Genomic DNA, 26,518 nt, shown 5'->3' with positions numbered 1-26,518 from the left:
ACACTGACAAGGAAAATAATAACCCTGCCTGCCAAGAAATCAGGCTTTAACACTGCTTTGGTAAATATGTGTGTGAATATATATGTGTGTGCGCGCATGTGTGGGTCCCTATATGTGTATATTAGCATATTTCCTTCCTACGCCACACCTACCTGGCAAGGCAACAGTCAGTCTTCTGACCTAAAATAGGGAGAAGCAGGAAGGAAAAGGGGATGGGGGTGGAGTGGGGTAAAGGGAGTTATGACAGAGAAGAGAGAGATAGGCAGTTATAGCAGAAACAGGACGCATGAGGAAATTTGTCTGATGGAACAGAAAAAAAAGAGAAACACACTTCCCACTTTTAGCTTTACACACACACACAACTCAGGAGGGGTTCTCCCACAACGCTGTGAACTGGATGGCACTTTCAGCCCACTGCTACACCTTCCCCACACACAAACTAAGTTAAGCAAACAGCTGCATCCACATATGGTCACTGTCACTTTGACCTACCCTCGCCCTCTGTCACACACACTGAACGTGTGGATATTAGATATATTAAAGTGATTCTGCTTCCCTGCGTTGCTCACTGATGCGCCCCACTGCACCACTCATCTCTCAGATTTGTTCCCTGTTTAGCCTCTGGGCACCAGACTGTTCATGAATCCTGAATCCTCCTCAGTCCCACTGGAGGACTCCCAGCACGTAAACACTCACCCAGATGGGAAGGAAAAAAGATCAACTTCTAAAAGATATGAAGGACATTTTGGCAGTCATACTCACCCTCTCCTAGGGTCTTCTTGATGAGGTCATGCTTGGCCTCCAGCTTGGTGATCAGGTTCCTGCCTTCCAGAAACTCCTTCAGCTTCTACAACACATACAAAGACACACATGATGAAGTTACAGTTTGTGCAGATTATCCTTTCCAGCCAACACAAATGAACATTAATGACCAGAGTCATTGCTAGATAAATGATAGCATTAATTGGAACTGACTGTGAAGTAAAACTGCTCCGTCTCCTGCTGATTGGCCCGTCGCTTGGCCAGGCTGGGTTTGCTGAGATAGGATTCACAAGTGGATTTGACTGACTCCATGCTGTTGCTGTGCTGGAAGCACTCGGAGACATCATAGTCCTCCACAGTCACCATGTCTTGAATGGTGGACAGAGTAGCCTCCATGGTTTTCTTCACCTGAATGGCAGCAATGATATAAAACAGGCTGGGATTAACACGCAGCGCAGGTGAAAAGTGTGGGAGGCTAAATGTATAAATAAAACGAGAAGAAGAAAAGAAACATGCCCGACCTCATCATTCTCAATCTTAAGCGTGGAGAGGCGGGATTGCAGCTGCTGACACCTCTGGATCAGGTCGCTTTCAAGTGGCGACTGTGCACACATCACTCCCATCTATAAATGAAAAAAATAAAAACTACACATATTAGAACAATCACATTTATACACTTACTCTAACACACAAACGAGCAACGCGACTCTACCGTGTCTCCCATGTGGGACTGAAAGTCAAAGCGAGCTGGTGGGCAGAAGACATTGTTGTAGGTCTCCATCAGTTTCTGTTTGTCCCCGTTGGCTTCAAGACTCTCTGTGGCTCCCTCTAGAGCACCAAGCCCTGTTTGTTTGGATGTTTCCACATTCTGTTCAGCAGACAAGTAGGTCCTCAGCGCTCGGTGGAGGCTGGCATGGTAGCCCAGGTCACAGCACTATCACACATGCAGACATATGGTATGAATAAACATTATTGGTTAAAAAAAAAACAACCCCACTCTCTTTAACTTTGTAATTTTTATAGTTTTGCCCCTTTGTTCTGCAATTCATTCATTTATTCAGTGGCACATGGGAAATGTTTAGAGAGAAAGCCAGAAACAGACCAGAAACACTGAATTAACATGGTATATGACAGTGTCACTAGACTTCTCCCACACATTGCTGACCTGTATTTTTATGTCAGCATCATTTATCAAATACAAGTGGAAAGTGCTGTACGATCAATATCGTCTTACTACAATAACCGTAGTCTACCCTAACTTCTCCTTAATGGTATTCATTCAAAATATATTTTAAAAAAGCTGTTACAAAGAACTTTTTTAAACCTGACCCTCGAAGTCTGATGAATGAATGAACATTGTGATATTGGAGAGGAGGAATATCTTGCTAAAAGAAAAAAGAAGTGCTGATAATAATATTGGTTCTGCTGTTTTACGATAGCATATGTCCCTCTCTCTGTACCTGCTACTATTAAGTGATTTCATGGTTATTTATCATGAAGTACCATAAAGATGTGTCATTTTTAAAACATAAAACTGGATATAATCTAATACCTAAAGGTGTAGCAGTTTACTTACAGGATGAATAAATACAGAAAAAAGGCTGAATACATGCTGAGATAAGTATCCTCTTTTCCAGCAACAGGAAGCTGTCCAGTGCCATTGGGGCCGCTGGAGCTTTCTGTGACACTCAGGTCATGAGCCTGTTTCGCTGCCCTTTCAGGTCACCCTTGCAGAAACTGTTTATGCATACACATGAATAATTGCATGATTACTGCTTCCTTAATTTGCTTCACAGGCATGATAGGAACACTGTCTCCAGCTGGTACCTGCTTGCTGGTTCCAAGCAAAATTATACACAATTTTTAAACTAAAACGAAACAAAAAAACCTGTAAAAAAAACAAACAAACAAATAAATAGAACTGATGTATTGCTACATGCCACCTCCTACCTAGTTAAATGTTGCTTGTCCAGACACGTGTCAGTTTCTTCAGAAATGAAACATGCTGATGACTGCTTCGTTATTTCAACAGGCCGTGACGCGTTATAATCAAGCAGAGGAGCCACCGTTGGCTCAAACGCAGACACAACAACAACGCGGTGCGCTTATACTCACATCAATGATGTCAGAGAGGTCATGGATGTAATATTTGAAGACGCAGCTGTTGGTGGCCTCGAGGGCGAGCAGGTACTCATTTCTGGCTTTGATGGCCTTCAGTCTGTTCTCTGTGTACTTAGCTTGCCTCTGATAAGAGAGGAAAGAAGAATAGGGACAGAATGAGAGAAGGAAGAGAGAGGGTTAATATGTGTTTCAGTGTAACGTCTCAGTATTGATTGCCGGTAATAAGAAGAGAGGAACCGTGCTGGTGTGACAGGCTCCAGTAATAATAAACAGGGTTAGCAATAAGCCAAGCGCACACTTATAAATCATTCATGAGACACAAACATAGATCTGTCTGACAACAGGTGGGGAGCCCAGAAACAGCCGTCATCTATCTGCTCATCTATCTGCTCGCTCCCCTCGATTTGCCCTCCCCCCTTAATCCCACGCAGGCTTGCTCACCTTCTCCTTCATCTTCTCGATTTTTTTGACGCTGGAACGCCGGACGGGTTTCTCGTCCATCTTTATGCTGGCCAGGGTGTCTGGGGAACGCGGCGTTTGGCGGTCATCCTGTCGACCAGAGCGCCCCATCTGCTTCTCCTCCTGCTTCTCTGCCTCCTTGAGCTTGGACTCAGCATTGATGCTGTCAGTGTTGTACATGTGGTATGTCTTCATCACCTGGAAACAAGGGTCGAGATTTGTAGACAAACACAAATGTGTGTCTCTTCGCTCACTTCTGGCTCCGTATCAAAAGCGGGCCTTTTGCCAGTGAGCAAGCGAAGCACCAAAGCTCAGTGCACACACAGCTCAAAACACCAATTGGCTCTCTTTTCTGGATAAACCTCGAGCAATGGCTGGCTTCAAAATATTGAAGAGAAGGCGTCACAGCACCGTGCTGGACGGCAGAGGGGTGTGGTTTGAGTTTACCGTGAAGAGTTAAACACGTGAAACGAGAGCGTGTGCAGCGTCAGCCTTATTCAAGCGACCACCACTAGAGCCATCATTATGCTGTTCTGCTCAAACCCTCCAGCAACACTGCAGACAGACACACTGGTTTGTCTATGAGCAAGCATGTGAGCGTCACTCAAACCAGATCTATTCCTATCTCTTACTATAGACTATAATTACAGTGCAAAAGTTGCTTTTATGGGCCTGGCTGAGCCTTAGCTGAAGCTTTAAGCTGTAGTAGAAAACCCACACACGCAGACAGTGAAACACACTCAGACTGCTTTAGTGCTTTCGGCAGTAGCATGAAAATGTGGAGCCAGACTCTTAGATGCCCGTGATGGTGGAAGAAGACAGTGAGGTTTGGCATGTTTAACACGATCACCATTTAGCTTTGGCACATCCGCTAATCAGCTTTAAAAACAGGGTACAGTTGAATTTGATGTCATTAGTTTTGCAGGCATTTTGGTGGTGAACCAAAGGAGTAGATCGAGCAAAATATTAAATATGAATGTGACGATACTGCTAACTAAAAACTTTAGGGGCCCTGAAGGCACCATAAAGCTGATGACGGCAAGAAATGCTGCTCAAATTCACACCTGGTGGTCGTACTCCACAGAACGTAAGGAAATGACTGAGGTAACTGTAGTTAAACTGTTTACTTTCTTATGAGCTCATATTTGTCTAAATACACTGTGAAAAAAGGTAAAAGAAAGCAGTTTTAGTGTCTGCTAACACCTACCCATAGCACAACAAGGGCAGGGCTCTTTCTCATTGTTCTGTATGAAATGCAGGCGATCGTGAGACAAAATTATAATCTTGCTTGTGACTGTAATAAAAAGGGTTTTCCTTACCGAGTAAAGCTCATTAAGAACTTTCAACAGGTCTTCTTGCAGCTGTAAGCCAACCTCTTTGCTCTGATGAGACAGAGAGAGAGACAAACAGAGAGCACATGTGGTGAAACAGTCCCAACCATTGACACAGTGTTATAACTTGCAGCTTCTAAGGGCTGTCCACTGATGGGGTCCCACTATACCCACTCAGCCATGTGGTCGATCAATAAATCAAGAGTAGATTATCTGGCCAAACAGCAGTGGACAAGTGTCTAATCCAGACAAATGAGTGAGGCGGTAATGGTCCCGATGGATGTGGAGCTACAGATACTGATCTCTACATGATGGCCGAGATGGCGAGAGGACAAAAGAGCTAAGGACAGGGTGGGATGACGAAGTGGCAAAAGACAGAAAAAGAAACAAGAGAGGGAGGACAGGGAGTCATACAGGCGCTACCATTCTCCAGACATAACTGCCAGGAGCCACTACTGACTGATGACTTCACAGCAGCCCACAGATGAGTAGACTCCACACACATTAGTGCACACACATGAATAAACACACACATCCATTCAGAGCCCTTCTCAACATTTCTATGTTAGGACTTTGCTAATCTGCTAAAAGGGCACCAGGGTCCAGACTTGGGTTTAATATTATCACAAACCGAAACATAAAATTTTAAAATCACTCAGTATCACAGATTTGCCTCAGGACAGTGCCTGTCCCAAAAAACAGGAAGAGTAACAGACAAAGGATACCTCTGTCTGACCGGCAACGCATGCTTTGTGTGTTCAGAATGGATCCATATGGAAAATGTACAGTGTGAACATACAAGGTAGGAAGATACCAAAATGATAACTGGTGACAGGTAAAAGAAGAGCAACCGATTGAACAATAAAGAGAAAATATTATTATCAGGTTTAGATCAGGGGTGCCAAACATAGGGCCCGCGGGCCAAAATCAGCCCGACAGAGACTACAATCCAGGCCACTGGAAGGCTGGAAAAAGAGGGCATACATTTTGGGGTTTTTAACTGTATTTCCTATTGAGAAAGACCTTCCCAAAGGCCATTCAGAGAATTAAATGATAGAAATGTTCCTGTTTGTCATCACATTTTTCTTTATCAAATTTTGATTTTAAAAAAAGAAGAACATTTCCAGTGTGAATTAACAAAAACTCTATACTCACAGGACAATCTGGGCAGCTACCAAAACCTTTTCTGTAATTTTGCACATTTATCATGTAGAAAATCTTAAACATGCTGCTGAAATTGCACTTCCTTTTCTTGTATTAAGATATCTCTGGGATGTAATGTGTAGTCAAACATCTTTATACTGACAAAAAGAGGAAAATCACTCGTCCGACTCTTTTAAGATCAAAGTGGGCTGTATGTGGCTCAAGACGTAAAATGTATTTGACGTCCCCGGGTTAGATTTTAAGGCCTAAACAGAGTCATGGAGGCAGATGTCTGTGGTGCCATGACAGGAAACTGCCCTGGAATTTGCTGATTTCTTTTCAAATCGCAATATGAATAGGAAAGGGCTCATGCTTCTCACTGTATTAAGAGCATAGTCAGACTGTTTCAGAATGATGAAGGGCCACTTTTTCCCATTTTGAATTTTGTACATCATCAAAACCTCCTTCAGATCTGTTTAGGTTAGAATTAATTCAAGTCAAGTTCCAAATTGTTGAGATGGGATCAAATCAAAGAGTTTTATGCTTAGAAGACTTTATGTACCTTAAAAACAAAAAGTTAGAATAATCAATTCGGATGAAACAAAAGCATGAATTATTGTCTGAGACAGCCAACACCAGAAAAGACATTTTTAAGTCTTTGTGATATCTTTGATAAGCTGATCCGAAGAAAGAGTACAATAACTGCCAACAAAAATCTTTCTGTCAGTTCTTGCTCTTGATCATTTTAGTTTTATCAGAATTCGGAAGCAGAAAAGATTGCATTACACAGTTTTTCCCAGCAGACACGCAGACCTATTTTAGAGTGACAAGAAGACACTGGAGTGTGATACATTATCAATATTTGATATTTCAAGACAGTCCCACAATTTCCCAACTTTTATGCAACATATTAAACATTTGGTAGCAAATGTGGGCAGCATGGCGGTGTAGCTGTTAGCATTGCTAGCACTGGCCGGCTGGGGCCTTTCTGTGGGGAGTTTAGATGTTCTTCCTGTGCCTGTGTGGATTGTCTCTGGGTACTAAGGCTCCCTCCCACAATCCAGAGACATGCATGTAAGGTTAAGCAGTAATTCTAAACTGACAATGAAGGAGCTGTAATTGTGAGCAAGAGTAATTGTTTGGTCTCTCTGTGACAGAGGTGCGACCTGTCCAAGTGGGTATCCCAGCCTTTTAATCAGTTTGGAGTAGGCTCCAGTGCGCCCTCGTGGACCTGATTTAAATAAGAAAAGGATGATTGATGGATGGATGGTTGCAATGGCAGCTGAAAATATGGAAATCATGTTGTTGTTTTCTCTTTCTTTTGTGATTTTCTACTTTTTCTAAATTCATAATTGTTTCTGCAGAAAAAAAAAAAAGAAACCCAAAAGGCCAAAAAGGCCGTTGCATTCCATTGTGACATAGTCACTGTAGCTCGGACTGGTGATTGAATGACATGAAATTACACTGACAGGGTTCAGAACACACTCAACACAAACTCACACATGAGCTTCCTCTTTCGATATACTTCAATTGCATTGCAGCCTCTTGCAGATATGCTTCAGAGCATGTGTGCCTTCTGTAAAACGTGGCATGTACCTCTGTGATAATCTAGCCGTGGGAGTAAAAGGTCAGATTGATTGCCACTGGAACTCATAGAAATAAGGAAACCAATATCTGACACATTAACTGAACAATATCCCTTTTACTATTGGAAGTGTTTGCAGTGGTTACGATATGTGTGCACACAGATTTACACATAATGCAAATCTGTGTACACAATCTGGCTTCAATGGTGAGAGACAGCAGCAGATAGGGAGGGGGGAAATGAAAGGAGGAGAGAAATAGGACAGTGAAAGTAACAAAAAAAGAAGAGGAATGCAGACTGAAAGCAAAAGCAGAGCATGTTGAACATCTGTCTTCTCCTGGATGAGGGCGCAAAAAGGAGCAGAGAAGGCTCGGAGGCTTACAGGTCAGCGAAAACAAAAAAGGTTAAGGGTGGGAGGTTTGAAGGTGGTATATGAAAAAGACAAGGCGAGGCGTGTAGGGGATCAGATATCATAATGTCGAACCTATGTGACATCATTACAAGGGACAAAAAGGTCAGGAACAGAGGGGATAAAGTGGTACGGAAGGAGATTTAGGATAGCACGGCAGACAAAAGAGGTAACAGGATAACTGTAGTTTTCCTGCCCTCTAAAGAGGCACACATTAGGTGACAAAGCCCAGACCACAGCCAATCAAAAAGCAATAGTCATGGCTAAGCTCTCCTACCGTGGATGTCGACCTTTGAACTTCCTGTTTTGCCTGTGGTCGCCTACTTTACACTCTACAGGTACTACAAAGCAGAAACTAGCAACGGCTTCATTAGTCCTGATGTTTGTGGCTTAGGTGGAGATTGTGTACGTGTTAATAGTGCAGCTTGATTCATTACTGCTTCCTGTTGGCCAGTGACTAAAATCTCACACACTCCCACTCTATTTCAAGAGCCTGAGATGAATGTGTTAGCTTCTCTAATACGGGTTGTGCTTTGCATCTCCATGAGTTGTGTTTGTGTATAACAGCCCCTGGCACTACTGGTATTCATGCCACTGACTGGAAATGTTATAAATGAACCAATTATCCACTTAATTAGCCATCAGAGCATTCTCTGTGCAGCCTGCTTATGGCCTAGACATGATGGAAACAACCCACATGCACATGCACCCAGTATTAAAAAAAACGTGAAAAATTTAAATCAATGTCCAAGAGGCTAGAGGGCAGGAATGAGTGCTGCATGTCGGACAGGCAGAGAAATGAAAGTAGAGGTTTGTGTGCGCTCCTGCCACTTGGGATCTGATTGTAAATGTAGTTCAAAGACAGCCTATCGGGTTGGAAATCAGCAGCCTCTGCCGTGACATTCCACTCACAGATGGCCTCACTTTGCTGTCGGAGCAGACACTTATCTTTCTATACTTGGAGTGGCTTTCCTCTGATTAAATTTTTTCCCTGCGCCCATCCCTAGCCTTCTTCAATGTGACCTTTACCTTAGAGTCAACTCTTAATATCCAAACTAACACTTACTGTAAATTTAAATTCAGCCCTTTGTGTCCATCGCTCAAAGCTCCAATACGGCTGCTAAAAAATGCCAGAATGCCCTGCAGAAATGTTCACAATCTGAAGCTCACACAGAGCAAAAAGGAAGCGCTGGAGAAAAGTAAGTGGTTGTATCAAACAGATTAGAAATTTTATTTGCATTTTTGTCACTAAGGGCTTGTTTATTTGGTCTCATATCCTGGAGATGAGCAGCAAACTCCCAGGGGAGAATACTTCCTTGCCATTTGTTGTCATGTAAAGCCCACTCGCTCTGTTCCAGTTCTTTTGTTTTATTCTTTTTTTTTGTTCTTCCTCCACATTTTTACTCTTTCATCTCTCAGACTATAAAGGCAAAGATCAGGGCGGACAAGGAGGAGGTTTCGGTATGAAACAGACAGTATAAACTCTCCTGGCCTGAGGTTCTGCTGCCTCGCTGTCAGTCAATAAATCAGCCAAGACAGAAAACAGATGCTGGGGGGGGTTGGTCATGGCAAAATATGACATGGATGTAGCACATCGGGCCGAATTCTTTCACTTCTTTACGTGAAGTGAAAGAATGGGGAAGGAGCATCTAGCTAGCAGCAGCATGGATTTAAAATGTATTCACACATGAGAACGGCAAATCCTTACGCCGTTAGGTTCGCCACATAAATCAAGCTAACCGCGATGGACAATTAAACAAAATTACAGTGAGGAAAAACAATCAGAGCGAGGCTCTGATGTTTCTGCGTGTTTGAGTGGGTGCTTACCTTCTTGAAGAGGCGCCCTGAGTCCTCACTGATCTGTGCAAAGCGGGGAATGATGTTGTTGAGGTAGAGGTCAGACAGAGTGGCGTGGTCGCGGCTCTCCCTCTTCACCTGTTGCAGCAACAGGTTCCAGCAATTCACCGGAGATAAAATGCTCTGCTCCTTCCTGTATGCACAGAGAGAAATGACATGTCTTTATTCAAGGGAAGCTGTAATCTAAATTCCTTCATCTAACGTTCACTGCAAACTTGTACACACAGGTCTACTTTATGTTATATGCAAAATCAAGCAAACGGTACACCCATAATACAGCTTTTACAAACATGAGACAGGGCACTGGGATAACAGGGATAGACAGAGAGTTTGTAGACAGACTCTCTTACACACATACATACACAAAGGGTTGGTAAGCCAGCCCCAACGCAGGATTCAGCCAGGGTACAAGACCCAGCAGGAAGAGGTAAGGCTCCCCTGCAAGCACAGCTGCTGTCGAGGGAAATAAGCAAGAGCAGAAAAAGATGGAAAAAAGAGGGCAATCTGAAGACTGTAATCATTTCACTAACGATATAATGGTTCAGTGGTGTTGCACTCTTTGTTTCAAAGCCATTACACAAATGCAAAGCTGTTAATGCCCTGCTTACATGACAATACAACAGCTTTTATGGGGTGTGCACACTATAAAAGTGTGTGTGTGTGTGTGTGTGTGTGTGTGTGTGTGTGTGTGTGTGTGTGTGTGTGTGTGTGTGTGTGTGTGTGTGTGTGTGTGTGCACTATAGTATGAGTTATGGATGATCTAGTGGGTAAAATGGATTATGAGTGAGTGTAAGTGGATGAAAGAAGGCCTTTGTGTTGTTAAGAGGAGCTTTAACTGGATAGAGACAGCAAAGAGCTGCAAGGCAATTATATCACACACACACACACACACACACACACACGGGTCACGGAAAGTAGAACAGTGACCCCAGCACAGACGATGCCAAACAGACAGAGAAAGTCTTTGATTTGACTAAGTGGGGGTATACAGCGGGGGCGGTGAGGGGACTGTGTGCATGTGTGTGAGTAAAGAAGGTTTTCTGGGGGGGTGTAAGGGTGGTTCGAATGAGATGACTCAATGGTGGTGATGTGATAAACTGGTACTGGGTGACACTGGTCTCAATGTCATATGACTAACTACATGAGTCTAACAGACAATCCATCCGCACCACCTCAATACTGGAACCCGTCTCGCACTTGTTATGTGGATGTACCTCACTTTCCTTTCAAACTTCTCTCTTCTGTCTGATTCATGTCCGGTGCGTCTGTCTTTACTGGTTGCACAACAAACACAAAATGTGACTCCAGTTCCTCCGTAAGCTCAAGAAGACAGCCTCAACGCCACCATGTGACTCGTCACCCTGAATCCACCAGCGATAACCATGGCAATGGCACTGCGGCACTGGGTGAAATATCATCCAAATCCCTCTCTGACCTTCAGCTACTGCAAGGTAAACACTGAAACATAATTGGCCCCCCTTAGGTCACATGGTGCAGATGCTGTTCCATACTGTTACAAAGGCTTCATCCCCGCATGAAGTTATTTTCATTACTTCCTCGCAGGCATTACAGCTTTTGCAGCAATGCATCTGTGCTTGAGGATTACTTGAGCGCCTGATTTAGACAGTGACACTAGACAATACAAATGACAAAAAAAGAAAAACGGGGCAATATGTGAAATCTGGGAGAGCTAAAATGTGCTTTCATGAATCTGTGTGAAAACTGATTTTAATTCCTGGTGCATGATTTTTGATTTTGTGGTATTTTAATGGAGCAAATAGATAAAGCCGTGGACTTAAACTTAAAAAGTAACAGCACATATAAAACGGATTTTTACTGTTTCATCCCATGGGTGGTCATGCAATCATGTGATCAGATATCAAAAAATCTCATTCAAGTACTGGACTGTGCAAGAGGCTGCATCGTATTAACAGTCAAACTGTCCTAATATTTAACATAAGGGCAGGCTTTGAATGAGTGCACAATTTGTGAGGGCTTCTCCATGTGACCAATCAGCCTGTCAGCCTAAGGGCACACACACACACACACACACACACACACACACACACACACAAATAAGCACAAATAGCCGGAAAATAACTGAAATTCCAGCATGGCACCCGGACTGAGCAGCAGCAGATGCAGCAAGACTGTTAAATACACAGATGTTGGGAGAAAAGAAAAGCAAACGGGGTGGGAGAAGAGCACAGAAATGAATGAAAACTACAAACTGAACAGTTTTCAGTCATACTTTTGGTGCCTTACGATGACTTAGTGGATATGATGGGAGAACACCTGCTGCTGCTGGAGCTCCAGTCGAGCAGGTAACCTACATCTTCTCTTCTGTTTATTGCTCTCCCTTTTCCTCATCATCTTCTTTCCCTCGCCCACCCCCCCAATATGCATCGCACAATCTGAAACTGTCTCAGTATTGATCAGGGCTGGAGGGTGTGTATGAGGCCGAGTGAATTTGTGTGTGATGTGGGGTATGTCCTCACGGTCGGAATTGGGTTTCGTTTAGAGGACCTATTGATCCTTTTGAGTCTGCGAGAGAGCACGTAAACATGGGTTTGCCCCCAGCAGGGATATTAATATCTCTGGAAGGGTGCATGGTGCTTAAGAAAAGGGAACAGTCACTCTATGGAAGAAAGAGGAAGGCTGGTATTTAGGAGGTAATAGTTTAGAGGAAGTCAAAGAAAATATAGAAAAGCTGAGCAGGAAAAAGTCCCTGTCCTTTGTTACAGTTTCAGTTAACTTGGAAAATCCAGAGTATCGAAAATTCAAAAGATCATTTCTGTGGAAATGAGCTATACCTCTAACACTTCTAAAACCAAAAGCTGGTAGCTAAAAGCGCCTCTGCTAATGATTTTTTGATTATTGTTATTACCAGTTAGTTTCACAAACACAGGGTTAAACACTGTATCTGTCCATTATTATTAACAAAATGCATCAATTAGCATTTGAACATAAGCTGCTGCTCCATGAATGAATTCCCATTTTCTGAGCATGACAGACAAACATATTAATCTGTACGATAGCCTTAATTACATCAAGGCAATGCAAATCAAAGTACTAAATTCTGTTTCTGTCTAATCAAATGCTTGTTTTTGTCCCTTAATGTAAAGCCTTCGTGACAAACATAAAAAAAACCAAAAAACCTGAAAGCTGGTTTGAAACCCTATGAGGGTAAATTTCAATTTACAGAATCTGTGTGTCTCTTTGTTTTCTCATGTGACTCTTTTAATTGGGCCTTCAGTCCTAGCAGGGAACACGAAAGAGACAAACGCACAGAAGGATGACGATATTGTTTCTGCAGAAAGGGCTGTCTCTGCTCATTTAAGAGTAAGCAGTTACAGATGACACACAGCTGTGTGACAAGTCATCAGACATTTAGTGGAGCTATTTGTGTCCCTATGGGTTGGTTAATGACGTATTAATGATACTGCAGTAACGACAACAGGAGCTTATTGCTTGTTCAGCTAAACGGCAGGGATCGCCCATTATATGTACTATTGCATCTAAAGGCTGTTGCCAGCATAAACCTGTGTATTATATCTCAGCATTTAGCAATCCTCAGAGTTGGCGGTCAAATTCCTGTTCACAAGGTAAAAGATGGAAGTGAGATGCAGTGAGGCAGTACTATCCAATAGGATATGTTGTGTGTGTGTAGTTTATGAATAGCTAGCAGTTCAGTGAATCCTTCCCTACAGGGAGGCAGACTGCTACATCATTCCCCACTCAAAAAGTGACAATTCTACAAGAGCACCAGAGGCTGCTAATGCCGATGAGCAACTTATGTAGTTTCATAAAGAGAGAGAGAGAGAGCGAGAGAGCAGGAGAGAGAGAGAGAGAGAGAGAGAGAGAGAGCGAGAGAGAGAGAGCGAGAGAGAGAGAGCGAGAGAGAGAGAGAGAGAGAGAGAGAGAGAGAGAGAGAGAGAGAGAGAGAGAGAGAGAGAGCGAGCGAATCCTTGGTTTGGGCAATGATCCACTCACAGCAAGACGCTACAAAATAGAGCACAAAATCACCACCTGACCATTTCTGGCAAAAGTTGTCATTTCCCTCCCTCAGACACGAACACTGACTCACAGGACCACAAAGACAGTCGAAAGGAGCCCTTAAAATGCAGTGTGCACGCAGCTACAAGTCAAGCAGCTATTTCACATTTATCAGGAAGGAAGTCACCAGTCTCTGAAGCAATGCTGTTTTTTTTTTTTTCTTTAAATGCTAAATATGGAAGCTGGGTCAGTTTTGTCTCACATAGGGACTTTTACAGGGGCAGGATATTAATTGCCCCAGGCACTTAAAAATACACGTATGCGACCAAAAGCCATAACCTGAGGCTTACTGTCAAAATAAAACTACGTGTGCTGTCTGTGTGATTTTCTCATACTTGAGTAGATGGTCCTTGGTGCTGCGCGTCTTTGTGAGGAATCTTTCACCCAGCTTCTCCAGGTTGCGGCTGTAGTCCATCTCAATTTCTGCCTTCTTTCGAAAGAAGTCCTGCAGGTCCTGAAGCAGCTGCACCCTCAGCTCGCACTGCTGGTCCAAACACTTGAGCTGCTCCACCAGCTGAGCACGGACCTCTGAAAGGGTAAAAGGAAGGAGTAGAGTCAGAGATGACGTTAGCTTTTTGGTTAACATAGCCATGGGCCAGGTGAAATCAACACACGAATCGATGTTTAATGTGCAATCGGTCTTTGCTAAAAATCAAAGGCCTTTTCATATGTTGCCGTTGGCTATACACCACTACCATTAACACACATTTCACAACGATGTGTAAGATGTTAAAACAACCCCTTTACAGCTGACTGAATGACTGGATGTTCCAGTAAAACACCTGGCACTGTGTTGGCTTGGCTGAACTCCATTCCCCTCCCACCCGTCCGCAATGCACAGACGGCTAAGCATGCGTGTGCGTGCGCATCATCATATTTATAAGTGTGCATCTGTGAGTGCGGGATCAGATATCATCTTCCACACAGACATATCTCCAGAGGCAGTCATTTATCCCAGCTTATCACTTTTCATTTTCCTCCTGCCTCCTCCCTCCTCGCCCTTCCATGCTGCTCTCCAGTCTGGCCCTCAAATTAATAGAGTGCACTCAGTGCAGGCACATTCAGTAACCGTATTCAATCACGGGCCGCAAAAAAGTTCTCTGGAGAATCCTGCTCATTGCAGCTACAGAACAGGAGACACAAATCATACACAGCAGCACTTCTGCACAGCCAAGGACACACACACACACACACACACACACACACACACACACACACACACACACACACACACACACACACACACACACACACACACACACACACACACAGAGGTGATAAGCTGGATCAGTCCTGACAGCTGACAGATTAATGCTACGCTCCCATAGCTTCCTGCCAATGCCGAGCAGTCTGCATCCCTTAAACGAGTTAGGAAACAACACACGCATTTCTCTAATTGTCATCATGGCTAATCTACCACAGCTGTCATACCTCTACAACGCTGGCTGTACAGAAAGCGGATGGTTTTGGTCTCCATCCTGGCTTCAGTGATGTATGGATTCCCTTCAACAATATTCACACACTCAGACACACACATATAGACACACACGCGCAGTCATGCAGTCAGCTGCCTGTCCAGCCAGCAGCGACTGTTGATGCTGCCTTTGTGTTTAACAGCTGAGAGTGCAGTTTCTCATTACCACAAAGAGAAGTGGGATCTCTAAATGTGTCTGTGAGCACCCCACTCCTCCCACTTCTCTCTCTCTCTCTCTCTCTCGCTCTGTCTCATAAACACATACCTAAACACTGTGCCACCAGCCAGCGGCCACTGCCGTTCTTTACTGATTCAAAAACCAGAGTTAGGGAGTTTTAAGACACTGTGGGCAGGGGGGCAAAGGAATGCACACACCGAGCCTGTGTCAGTGCTAATGACCTGGTGTGAACATTTGCTTTCACAACATGTGTTTTTGTCTCGCCGGCTGCATACGTGCGTGTTTGTGTGCAATTTTCTCGTCGCACGCCGTTGTCAATGATCCAGAGTGAGTCAATGTCCCACCCCTTAAGGCTGTGACACAAAACCTTGTAATTAGCCCATCCACGACGACAACACACAACACCTCCAACAAAAACAAACCTGTCCATCCATAAGGAACGTAAGAAGGTGACAGAAAGCATATGGTTATCAGCCTGGAAACAGCTTGAGGGGTGGAGGATATGTACAGGAGGGAATTAAAAAAAAAAAAAAAAGCAACAGGTGAGTCCCATGTGATCCAAATGTTTAGAAAGCAGATTTAATGGGGGGGAAATTAATTTAATAGGGAGGCCGTGCACTGAGCCCTGAAACCCCTCTCAGGCCCCTTACATTTACATTAGGATGAAGAGCGAGTTTGACGGCATGCTTCATTTATAAAATATATGGCTGCGTTACATGAGCTCTCCCCACTAAACCCTATTGGTACTGGCTGCTCGACACAATTTCCTTAAGGGGATGTAAAAAGCACAGACGGGTGACAAATTAAAGGAAAAATCCACCATAAAGTCTCATCACATGTGAGCAGAACTGCTTCATTGAGCTTTGATATTCATTCTCCAAGCCCCTGAAACTCTACTGCAGGGTTATAAAGCCATCCTGTATTGGGGGAGGGGGGCACTGTAAAATATGCCTATAGAAAATATCCCATCAGTGTTCAGCTTCATAGGGCACAAAAGACATTACGTGTAAGTGAGAGCATTTTCATACCAGTCACTGACCTCTCATGCCGCGTAGTTAAAGTAATCACTCAGATGTGTCAATACAAAGGGTCAAGTGGTTCCAAATCATGTCAGCATGACTGATAGGGGATAAAACATGCGGGTTGCCTTTTCATTCGATTTGCCACCACTATGCATTTCCGTCTTTAACCATATAAATACCGTTACTACCAAAAGAAGCCGTTTGCTTAGTGAAAGGGAGTTTGCTACAACAAAAAGGAGAGGCAGCAAGTCAAATAGATTCAGCACAGGTCTTCCCTTCGGTTTCATCCCTCTGCAATGACTATCATCCCCCAGCAAGTAAGAAATGGGATGTGAAGTGGGATGTGAACTGGAATGTGACGCCTCCACCCCCTCCAGACAGTCCAGTCACATTTTCCAGGCAGATGAGAGCAGGTCTTGTAATCAGGCTCTGGGATTCTACTTTACTGATGCTCTTCTCCCTGTTTTTCTTCCCTCTCTCCCCTCCGCCTCCTCTGTCTGTAGTGCTGAAGGCTGTCTGGCTCTGTTTGCACGAGCCTCGTCCATACGCTTTTCAGTCTGTTCGCCCGTCCAGCCACACTCACAAACAGGATCAGTTTGGAAAAGGCAGAGATGACTGCTACCTTTGAAGCAGCTAATCCTCTCTTTGGTTTCTATTAACATACATAGTGTATTTGTCTCCCAATAGAATATAGTCACACTACTGCATTTTTCTTTTTTCAGGATCAGTCTTTATTATTCATTTATCTCTTTGACTCTCTCCAGACATAGCAGCCACTTGTTGGTGTGTTTGGGCAAGTTAGACGGTTGTGTATAAATGATATCAGGGCAAATCATATGCCTGGAAGATTAGTGAGCTCACAAAGTAGCAGTGAAATCTGAGGAGTTCAATGTCTTTTTCCCATTTAGATTATTCCATCTACACCCACGTCTCCCTATGGTACATCAGAGCTTATGATACATCATCATAGAAAAAGGAAGACGGCAAAAATAGATGATGGATGAAGACAGAATACTCTGAGTAAGGTGGCACTTCATTGGACTAAGAGTGCAGGCAGCTTGTCTGTGTTGCCTCAACTCAAACCTGAGACAGATGTGTCGCTGCATATTAATGCGTGGATGGCCACTGAGGAGGAAATTAAAGTAGAAAAAAAGGCATTACAACCATCGACCTGAAGTTCACAGTACATAGACAACCACAGCGTGAAGGCTAAACATAGCTTTCCCCCATCATTTCCTTTGCTTAGAGTTATTTCTGCAGCAAATTTCCCACCAGCTTAACGCCGTTTTGTTTTGTAACTGACAAAAGTGATGGTTGCCCTGGATGCCATTGTGTACTGGCCTACATACAGAAGCTACACATAATGCTACAAGGACTCATTATACCTGAAAACACCCTGGGCTATGGGCACACACACTCACACACTCACGCACACACACAGCAATGTGACACTCTGAGTCCAAGTTGTCACTTTGAGCTGTTTTGACAGCAGCTTTCAAGCCTGCTCCTGGAAGCCCCGCCCTAGTTCTGTCCCCCTCCGTTACTATATTATTATTCCAGACACACACACGCACACACACACACACACACACACACGCACACACGCACACACACACACGCACGCACGCACGACAACTGTTTACAAGTATGTGATGAGTGTTTGAGACAAGGCTTGAAGTGGCTGGAGAAGGAGTGTGACAGAGAGTACAGACAACAGAGGAATGACAAACTACGACAGTCCACACAGTTGTGTTGATTTACAGGGTGCAGTAAAGTTCTGGTTTACGGCTCCTATTACTTTTGGTAACCACGTTCTATGTGTGCTCAAGTATGGAAATTCCCATTTCCTTTCTCTGCAGACATTATTTATGTGACATTATTTTGTTGGAGCAAAATAATGCAAGGTGAGAAATATGTTAATATAGAGTAGAAAACCTGGCTGTATACATCAGGATTATCTCTCTGCAAGCTCTGGGCCTACAAACTGTGGGCCAGGTAATCAGTAATCACAGCAGGAACACAAGAACACACTCACACAGTACAGTTAACTAGGACTAAGAAATCCAAGTCAAACATTAGGAGATGTAGCTCCCAGCAAAGTACAATATTACCCATTCTTCTTGCTACGTTTGTGTTTATGCAGTAAGGCCTGGTCTTTGTTGCTCTGGGGACTGATACTGCAGCACAGGCTACGGAGAAGCTTATAAAAGAGGAGGGGAAGCAGAAGGGGGGTGGTAGTGGTTTTGTACCACTGTGAGCTCATACCATTGTCCTCACAAGAATGAAAGAAGCAGAGAGAAAAGAAGAGAGAGGGGGACGAAAAAGCACAAAGTAGTGTAAAGGGTGAGTAAGAGGGCGGGCACTGCGTCAGTGTGAATAATATGACCATTCATCCCATACACACAGGAAGACAGGACACAGTTGACAGGAAGTCAGCTGGACCAGTTTATTACCAGCAGGGAGCAACACGAGAGGGGAGGGTTATACTAAAACAACTACAGGAAGCATATGTGTGTGTACGTGTGTGTAAGAGGGAGTGTAGGGGTTGGACTGATGTGTGTGTGTGCTGTGTTTTTCTCAGACTAAAAGGCCCTGAAGAAAAACAGGCAGCTGTGGAGTTCACCAGTATAACCCACCAACCCTGAACCAGGCAACCAAAGAGAGAAGATGGACTGAGGGAGAGAAGATGGGCCAGGGGCTTACAGGTTGAAGGCAGTCAAAAGTGTGTGAGTGAGAGTGAAACAGAGACACGATGTTTAGGCCGTTGAATGAGTAGGTAGACTAAAGCCTCAAGTTGCAGGTAGTATTTCCTAATAAGATTCTTCAGCAGGGTGGACTCTATTAGTTCCAGACATGTCAAACTAATACTGCTTTAGTGTATATACACACACAGACACACACACACACGTACGTACACACACTTGTGGAGAGGGGAGGAAAGGATAGAGTTACAGTACAGTAAGTGTTGGAGGGAAAGCTATTGCAGGAATGGAAAGATTCCAGCCAATGCCTTTTTCTTGGGTCTGGACATTTCCTCCAAAAACAAACACACACACTCTCACTCTTTCTCTCTGCGTCTCACTCTCTGTCACACACACACACACACACACACACACACACACACACACACACACACACACACACACACGCATACATTAAAAGTTATAGAGGCATTTCCTCTCTCACCCAGACCCTAAAACTTTTAGGAAAAGTAGTGTCGTCTTAAGAAGGCAAGTTAACAAGCTTCGCGACTTGTAGACATGGAAAACCATCCCGAAGCCAAACCGCTGCAAATGTACTGTTCAGCAGAGGAGAGGAGGGACCGACAGCGAGTTCGACGGCAGAGAAATAAACGCTGGGCTATGGTCGGGCATAAACGAATAAAGGGCATAAAACATCAACGTTTACTGGTGTCACTATGGTACTTTATTAGTTTCCCTTTTCAACTAACGTCATAATGCTAGTGAATATATAGTGATACTTTCGGGAAGGCGAGGATGCAAGCTCCTGACCTTTCTCACACGCACACACACTTTCATATAGCAAAGCAGCATTAAAGCTTGATTGCTTGGCAGGCAGGGTTATCATTTTCTTTGTCAGCGTTTAGAAATCCAAAACACAAGTGCACGTGTGTCTGCATTCGAACAAACTCAAGCAGTGATTGGCCCCACGTCCGGACAGCTATGGGGGAGTAGCTGTTCATATTGTGCTTATTGCTTATCTGAAGTCTGGAGAACATATGCATAGTTGCTGCATTATAGCAGAGTGACATCTGCACAGAGCCTCTTGCCGACTCTTTTGATGACCAAATTTACGTCACTCTGACCCAGGCGATAATTAAACACTGCCGTCAGAGAGGCCTTATTTATTTCACAATTGTAAAGAAAGTATTTTGGATCTCCAGCAACACTTAACAGATTTCTTCATTCTTCATCTCCACCAACCTACTCTACCTCTGCTCTCGCTGTAGCAAAGTAGAATATTACAAAAAAATGTTTAACATTATATTAAATCTAAGGGTGCTTTTCATAAAGCCTCTACCCTGGAAGCAAGGAAACAGCCTCTAAGGCATGGCTGAGCGCTAACAGGATTTGTATATCAGCACTCCTAAAACTCACTAATCAATAGGCAATCTTACTCTTCATTTATACGATCTACAAAAGACCCAAAGGGGGCAAATGATGTATTATGTGTGTGCTGATGCGGTGACTTCTTCTAGGTTTCCTATATTAACTTTCCCATCCAGCTCTCAGCAATAAAGGGGGAAAAGCATGCTTCTCTCAGTGACCCAGATATACTACATCAGAAGATTAGACATCAAATGGGAGCTTTTAAGTATCAAAGTGACCGAATGCTAAAATAAGACAAAAGCACTTCTGAAAAAACTACTAGTCATACCATGATATTGGAGATACGCTTCCCCTCCCCACTGAGTTTTGCTTGGTAACTGTTACTCTTTGTCCATGATGCCCTCTTTGGTGGTGGTTGCGAGGGAGCAGGGAGAGGGGGAGGCAGTGTGAGAGAAACATGAAAAAGAGGTGACGGGGAGGAAGGGGGGGGGTGTTTTTGCAGGGGGTTTAGTACTCAGCGGGGGTAAATTCCACGGCACTGCTCCACACCTCTGTGGTCAGATCAGGAAGTCGTTAACCCTTTACGTGACAGTAGGATGCTTTATGTGCAACTGTAGGAAAGACAGAGGACGTTTCTATGATCGATTACATTTTTTGTGGCCATGCAAGCTACCGTCAGGGTTCCTTGCACTCTGTGAGCAAAGAGCACAGGTCAAGGGTCAGGGGTCTGCAAAGTTACTGGAGGGGGTCAGTCTCCCATGTCAACCAGCTGGTTACAACTATCGGTTTCAGCTCCAAAGAACGCTCAGCTTGTTTCTAAGTGTTCCTGCAGAGTCTATTCTTTTACCAGATCGTTATTTCTTTTTGCAGTCATGCTTTCCAGGAGTATGTTCTACTTCTTTGCATTTACCTCTCCTGACACCCATATCTCTTTCTAGCCATCGCGTGCACAGCACACAAGCATTTGTGTGGTGGCAGACAGAATGTGGGGTTAAAGACTGGGGGCTGGGGGTTTCTACGCATAATAAAAAAGGCTGCTTATCAAAAGTTAACTAGCTTCTTTCGCTCCCTTTCAGGCACCGCCTGCTCCACTAACCCAGTCGAGAACGGCACTGGGGGAGGGGGTAGGTCCCACACACGCGGGAACTGGAGGGAAGCAATTCTGGTAAAGAAGCGAATAACGATTATCTTCCAGTTTAGTTTAAAATGCTATTGAAGTGTAGGTACTGGACTTCACAGACAACCTAATCAGCAATCAGATATCCAGAGTCTGTGATCAACTTCTCGGTTCAACCGAGATGAGCGGCACTAAATGAGATCACACGTTATCCTATAATTTAGCAACGCACAAGATTTGAGACTGACCATCTTGAATTCTTGGCCTCAAGGCTAATTTCAGTGTCCTTTCTGTGTGTATGTGTGTTTGTGGATGCTGTTCATGCTGAAGGGTACCATCCACCTGGTGTCACCTCTATTTCCTGTCTCTGTTGGACACAGCCATCTGGGCCTCAGTCTGTTCCAGCAGGCCTCATCTCCGTCTCTCTCTCCCTCTGTTTCCATCTCATACACTCTCCAGCTTTGGCAGGCACACACACACACACACACACACACACACACACACACACACACACACACACACACACACACTCTCCACAGGGATCCAAACTATTACAGTATAGAGCTCTATGCCATCTGTCTGAGGAGGTATGGACAGGTATCAGACAAAAACCCACACGCACGCATATCATATCACCCTGAGCCAACAGCAATATTAAGCTGAGCTCTCCCAGTGTGCATGTGCGTCCACACCCTTTCCAGTGTTTCAAAATGGCCAGTGCATAACGCGCCCCCCCATGTTAATCAGCTTAGCAGCCAGTCAGGAGATTTGACTAATCCAAAACACAACCATGGGAAGAAGCCCACTGAGTGTATGTCTGTCTGTGCAAGTGGTCTTGTCTGACAGTGCGTGGAATAACTTAAATCAGCCTCGACATTTCCAGGCAACACTCTCTTAAAGCAACAAGCATTACCACAATCATCCAAGGCTAGTTTCAAACAGCAAAGGATGGGGAAGAGGATGCCTTTCATGTGCGGAAGCATCACTGGGCGGGTAAAGGTTCTTCCCTGTCTTTATTAGCGTGTTAACACTCGTCATAATCCCAGCGATTGAGCGGCAGCATGTAATCATTTCTTACTTCTAGATTAAACAGTCATCAGTCGTGCAGTCATCTTCATCTTTATTTCACTCAGTAAGAATTAGCCCAGTCATCACTAATGATTCACAGGGACCTTGAGGGCTGTGTAGGCATGTGCACGTTAAGGCCCCCCCGAGAGGAGTATCACGGCTTTGAAGCCTAACACAGTGCGTAATGGAAACCTTTCTGTCATTTAATAAAGAGCTATGGCAGCATTTGCCGCACAGGAGAGGGGAAACACACATGCATATTCTCAGCGAGGAAATGCTGCATGATACTAAACACGTGTGAGTGACTCGTATGGATGTCCTTATGCAGCAAAGTCTTATCGCGACACTGCATGAGAAATCAGTGGCATGTTGAAAAAGGCTGAAGGAAAAATGATAGAGATCAAGATAGGACGCAGTGAGAGCTGAGAGCAGAGGCTGGGCAGCAACACACGAGTTAAAGGCCGTATCTGCTGATGGCTGCTGATCTTTATCCGAGCGCCGGCGGAAGGCACGGAGGCCAGGAGAAAAAGAGCAAAGGGCACCATCACACAAAGGATGAAACCCAGAGCAGCAGATGATAACATGAGATGCTATCAGCGCATCCGACTCGAGGTCAAATCGCCACAGCCTTCAGCTGCAGCTCTCTTCGAAACAGGAGGGGCACATACGCAAGATAAAGGAATGCAGAACTACATGAGTCCTAATATAAAACGACAGCTCACCCCAAAAATCAAATAGACGTTGTTTTTATATTTTTAATCTTATCCATCTATCCATGTTTTAAACCACATATCCAACTTATGATAGTAGGGTGCTGTTTATACATACATATCAGTCTAGGAGACAACAGCTCCCGAGATGTCTGCTTTCTCTTAAATATAATGAAACAAGATGCCACATGCCTCGTGGTGCTGAAAAGGGAGCAGAAATATACTTAAAAATCTCTGCAGCATTCTATTTTTTTCCTGGAAGAATCTTTATTCTTCCATTATAAAAAAAAAAAATCCCTGAAGAACAACCACTCGGCTGTGAAGAGCGGTTTAATAATGAATTCGATTATCAACAGAAAAACAACAGCATATTTTGACTGTCTGTATTGTTTGTGGAGAAAGGAAATGCAATTTGTTCGGGCTTTTAAAATCTGCTTCTTCTTTTTTTCTGTTAGTTTTTTATATTTTGGTAAACCGATGGTAAATGACACTCTAGGAAAAATGTAGTGATGTTTTTACTACTATTTTCTTTACATTTTACCGATTAAAACAATAACGGATAAGGAAAGTAATCACTGGTTGGGGGATAGAAGTATTTAGAACATATATGTACACGCGTATTATTAAAACATCCTCTGTGTGGATGGAAACAGCGTATGTCACAATTAGACTGCAGTGCAGCTAATGCGGTCACCTGCCTTTCTGCCTCTACCTCTACCTCTACACATCTCTCCAACCCACTAGTGCAATGGTCATTTCTCTGCTGTGTGCAAGTGTGCATGCATGCAATTTTTACACATTATGGAAATCAGACATGAGTCTAACTGCTGCAGAGGGACTGGGAGTAGCGAGAGAGAGCGATAGAAACTGGGCCATGCTCCAAGAGGAGGCTACCAGCAAAGACAACAACTCCACACCTCAGCACAACAAACCACCACACACAGTTCTGTGTAACGGCACAAAAACTTCGCAGGGATTTTTTTTTGTTTCTCCTCTTCTTCTTCTTCCCTGCAGCACTGTTCGGGCTTTAACTGGCTTTCCACTGATTTTCACGATAAAAAAAAAACAACAGTTACTCTTCTTCCTTGGGGCGGACCGAGAGAGTAGACGGTGAGGACAACTTTTTCTTACACCCCGAGCAATCAATGTACAACAACAGTCCTACGTCTGCGATTAGGATGGGTAACTTGGGGGAAAGCAATTAACCAGCTTTCATTTTAGACACTTGGCTTCCATCTATCACATTTACACCCCTTTTTTTTTTTAAACATAATTATTTCATGTGCAGACATAATGAGATGCTTGCAGCATCAACTGGTTTGGATTATCCAATCATCAACGAAGGGTTACAAAAGAGACTTCTCACAGACGGCCAATAAATGCACTTTTTTACAGTATTTAAATACATTTTTACTGAACGTTACTGCTTCAAGTGCGATGGAATCACAGTGTCCTGAAGACAAAACCAACTATTTGAGGCAGTGACTGAAGGACGGCAGGAAGAGTCACAAGCGCACATACTGACCCATGAGGCTCCGATCATGGGTTATCAGATTTGGTGTATCCAAGTACCCATGTCATGAAAACAGATAATTTTGTAAAAGGGGGCTAGGTCATTGTTCAGTTGTCCACACTCTGTCTGTTCATTTTTCCCTCTTCCATTAGCGCTGAGCCCTTTAATGAATATTTTGGGCTTCTTGACCTACCAAGGAAAGCAGCAAATGAGATTACAGAAAACACAGAAGTCAGGTTATTCATTTCAGCAGGCTTAGGAGAGTGCTATGAGAGTGAAACAAGATTACAATAATCATAGACTGCAAGCAGTACTGTGCAAAAGTCCTGAGTCAGCCCTCAATTTCGCTGTGCAAGAAACTGCACAGTGACAATAAAAAAGTCTAAGTCTCATTTCTTTATATTTTGTGTCCATGGAGCCAGATTTTCTTGTAACTTTTTAAAAGCGGTCTTGCACAATACTTCAGTCCAGTCCTCACCATTTTTAAAGGAAGGTTTCTCTTTCGTGAGTTCAGCAACTCATTGACCTGTGAACCATTAAGCATAAAAAAAATCATCTAAATTAAGCGATGAACCAGTGTTGTACCTACACATAACAGACAACGCAGCGCAGAACCAATTTTAAATTGTATCTTTAGCCATTTGCTACTAGCAGGCTGCCACAAATGTACACCATTAGTTCACACTTTTTTAACAGAAATATGTCTGAGAGCAGTCTGAGAGGCATAAAATAGTCTGAGCTTTTAGCATTTTAGCATGCTGTGCAATTTGCCCTGAGAAACAAAACAACACAAAAACCAAAGAAGAAACTGAAAAAGCAGCTGACCTTAAAACACAATCTACAGCAGAGGAACAGTATCTGAAAGCCCCCGTCACTGTTGGGGGTCCATTTCAGCCAGCAGTGCTGGGGCTCTTAAAATGAATTGTGTTAAATTAAAACTCATAATTATAAACACAGATATATGGTCAAATTCTGATCCAGCATGCAACACATCTGGAAAGCATCTGATTGGCAACAGCTTCATTTTTCAGCATACCAGTGATCGAAAAAACACACTACCAAAAACATACCTAGTAAAAAAACCACCCAATGCAACACTATCAGTCATGGACTGGCCTCCCCGCAGTGTGGGATCATCTCAACAGAGAACAGAACAAAAGGCAGCCAACATCCAAACACGAGCTTTGAATGTCCTTCAACAAGTCTGGATAATTATTCCTGAACCCTACTTAAAATACTTAAAGAAACAACAAGAAAGCTGCCTAAGAGAGTTCAAGCTGTGTTGAAGAATAAAGGTGATCATACTAAATACTTCTCAAGCTTGTTAGAACTCTATACATATATTTTTAGGATTTGAGGTACAGAGATGCTAATGCAGTATGCTGATGCAAAACCAGAAAAAAAACCAAGAGACCATGCAAGAACTTCCTGACCTGGCCAGCAGTATAAAAATAATTTATTTTCACACCTTCTAAGTTTGATATTCTGTAACAGTTTGCAGCTGGCCAAATGTCATTAAAAGCACAGGACAGGTTGTCATTTGAACTTCTTCATAATGAAGATACAGCATCCTTTCATACACAAATGCATCAAACTAAAGCAGACTTTTGCACACCTAGCAGGACATTCTTGCACATGGCAGA

General features: G+C 43.6%; 1 protein-coding gene across 4 annotated transcripts in view; it reads right to left on the bottom strand.

Annotated features, from left to right (window-relative positions):
- srgap2 (SLIT-ROBO Rho GTPase activating protein 2) overlaps window positions 1–26,518 on the bottom strand; it is a 58,118-nt gene that overhangs the window by 9,898 nt on the left and 21,702 nt on the right. For 2 of the 4 annotated variants that reach the window (XM_004545080.6, XM_076883928.1), the window contains exons 2-11: window positions 14,059–14,251; window positions 9,638–9,800; window positions 4,662–4,724; window positions 3,325–3,540; window positions 2,878–3,006; window positions 1,475–1,696; window positions 1,284–1,385; window positions 976–1,170; window positions 763–847; window positions 153–180 (exon numbers count right to left, since the gene is read on the bottom strand). In XM_004545080.6, the coding sequence (XP_004545137.1) occupies window positions 153–180; window positions 763–847; window positions 976–1,170; window positions 1,284–1,385; window positions 1,475–1,696; window positions 2,878–3,006; window positions 3,325–3,540; window positions 4,662–4,724; window positions 9,638–9,800; window positions 14,059–14,251 (1,396 nt within the window). Of the gene's footprint in view, window positions 1–152; window positions 181–762; window positions 848–975; window positions 1,171–1,283; window positions 1,386–1,474; window positions 1,697–2,877; window positions 3,007–3,324; window positions 3,541–4,661; window positions 4,725–9,637; window positions 9,801–14,058; window positions 14,252–15,154; window positions 15,313–26,518 lie in introns of those variants that run through there. The other 2 variants (XM_004545079.5, XM_004545078.5) reach the window with 2 other exon arrangements.

Source organism: Maylandia zebra, linkage group LG5 (assembly GCF_041146795.1).
Source record: "Maylandia zebra isolate NMK-2024a linkage group LG5, Mzebra_GT3a, whole genome shotgun sequence".
Taxonomy (NCBI): Eukaryota; Metazoa; Chordata; class Actinopteri; order Cichliformes; family Cichlidae; genus Maylandia; species Maylandia zebra.
Note: the sequence above shows the minus strand (reverse complement) of the source record. Positions and strands in the feature narration are given on the sequence as shown.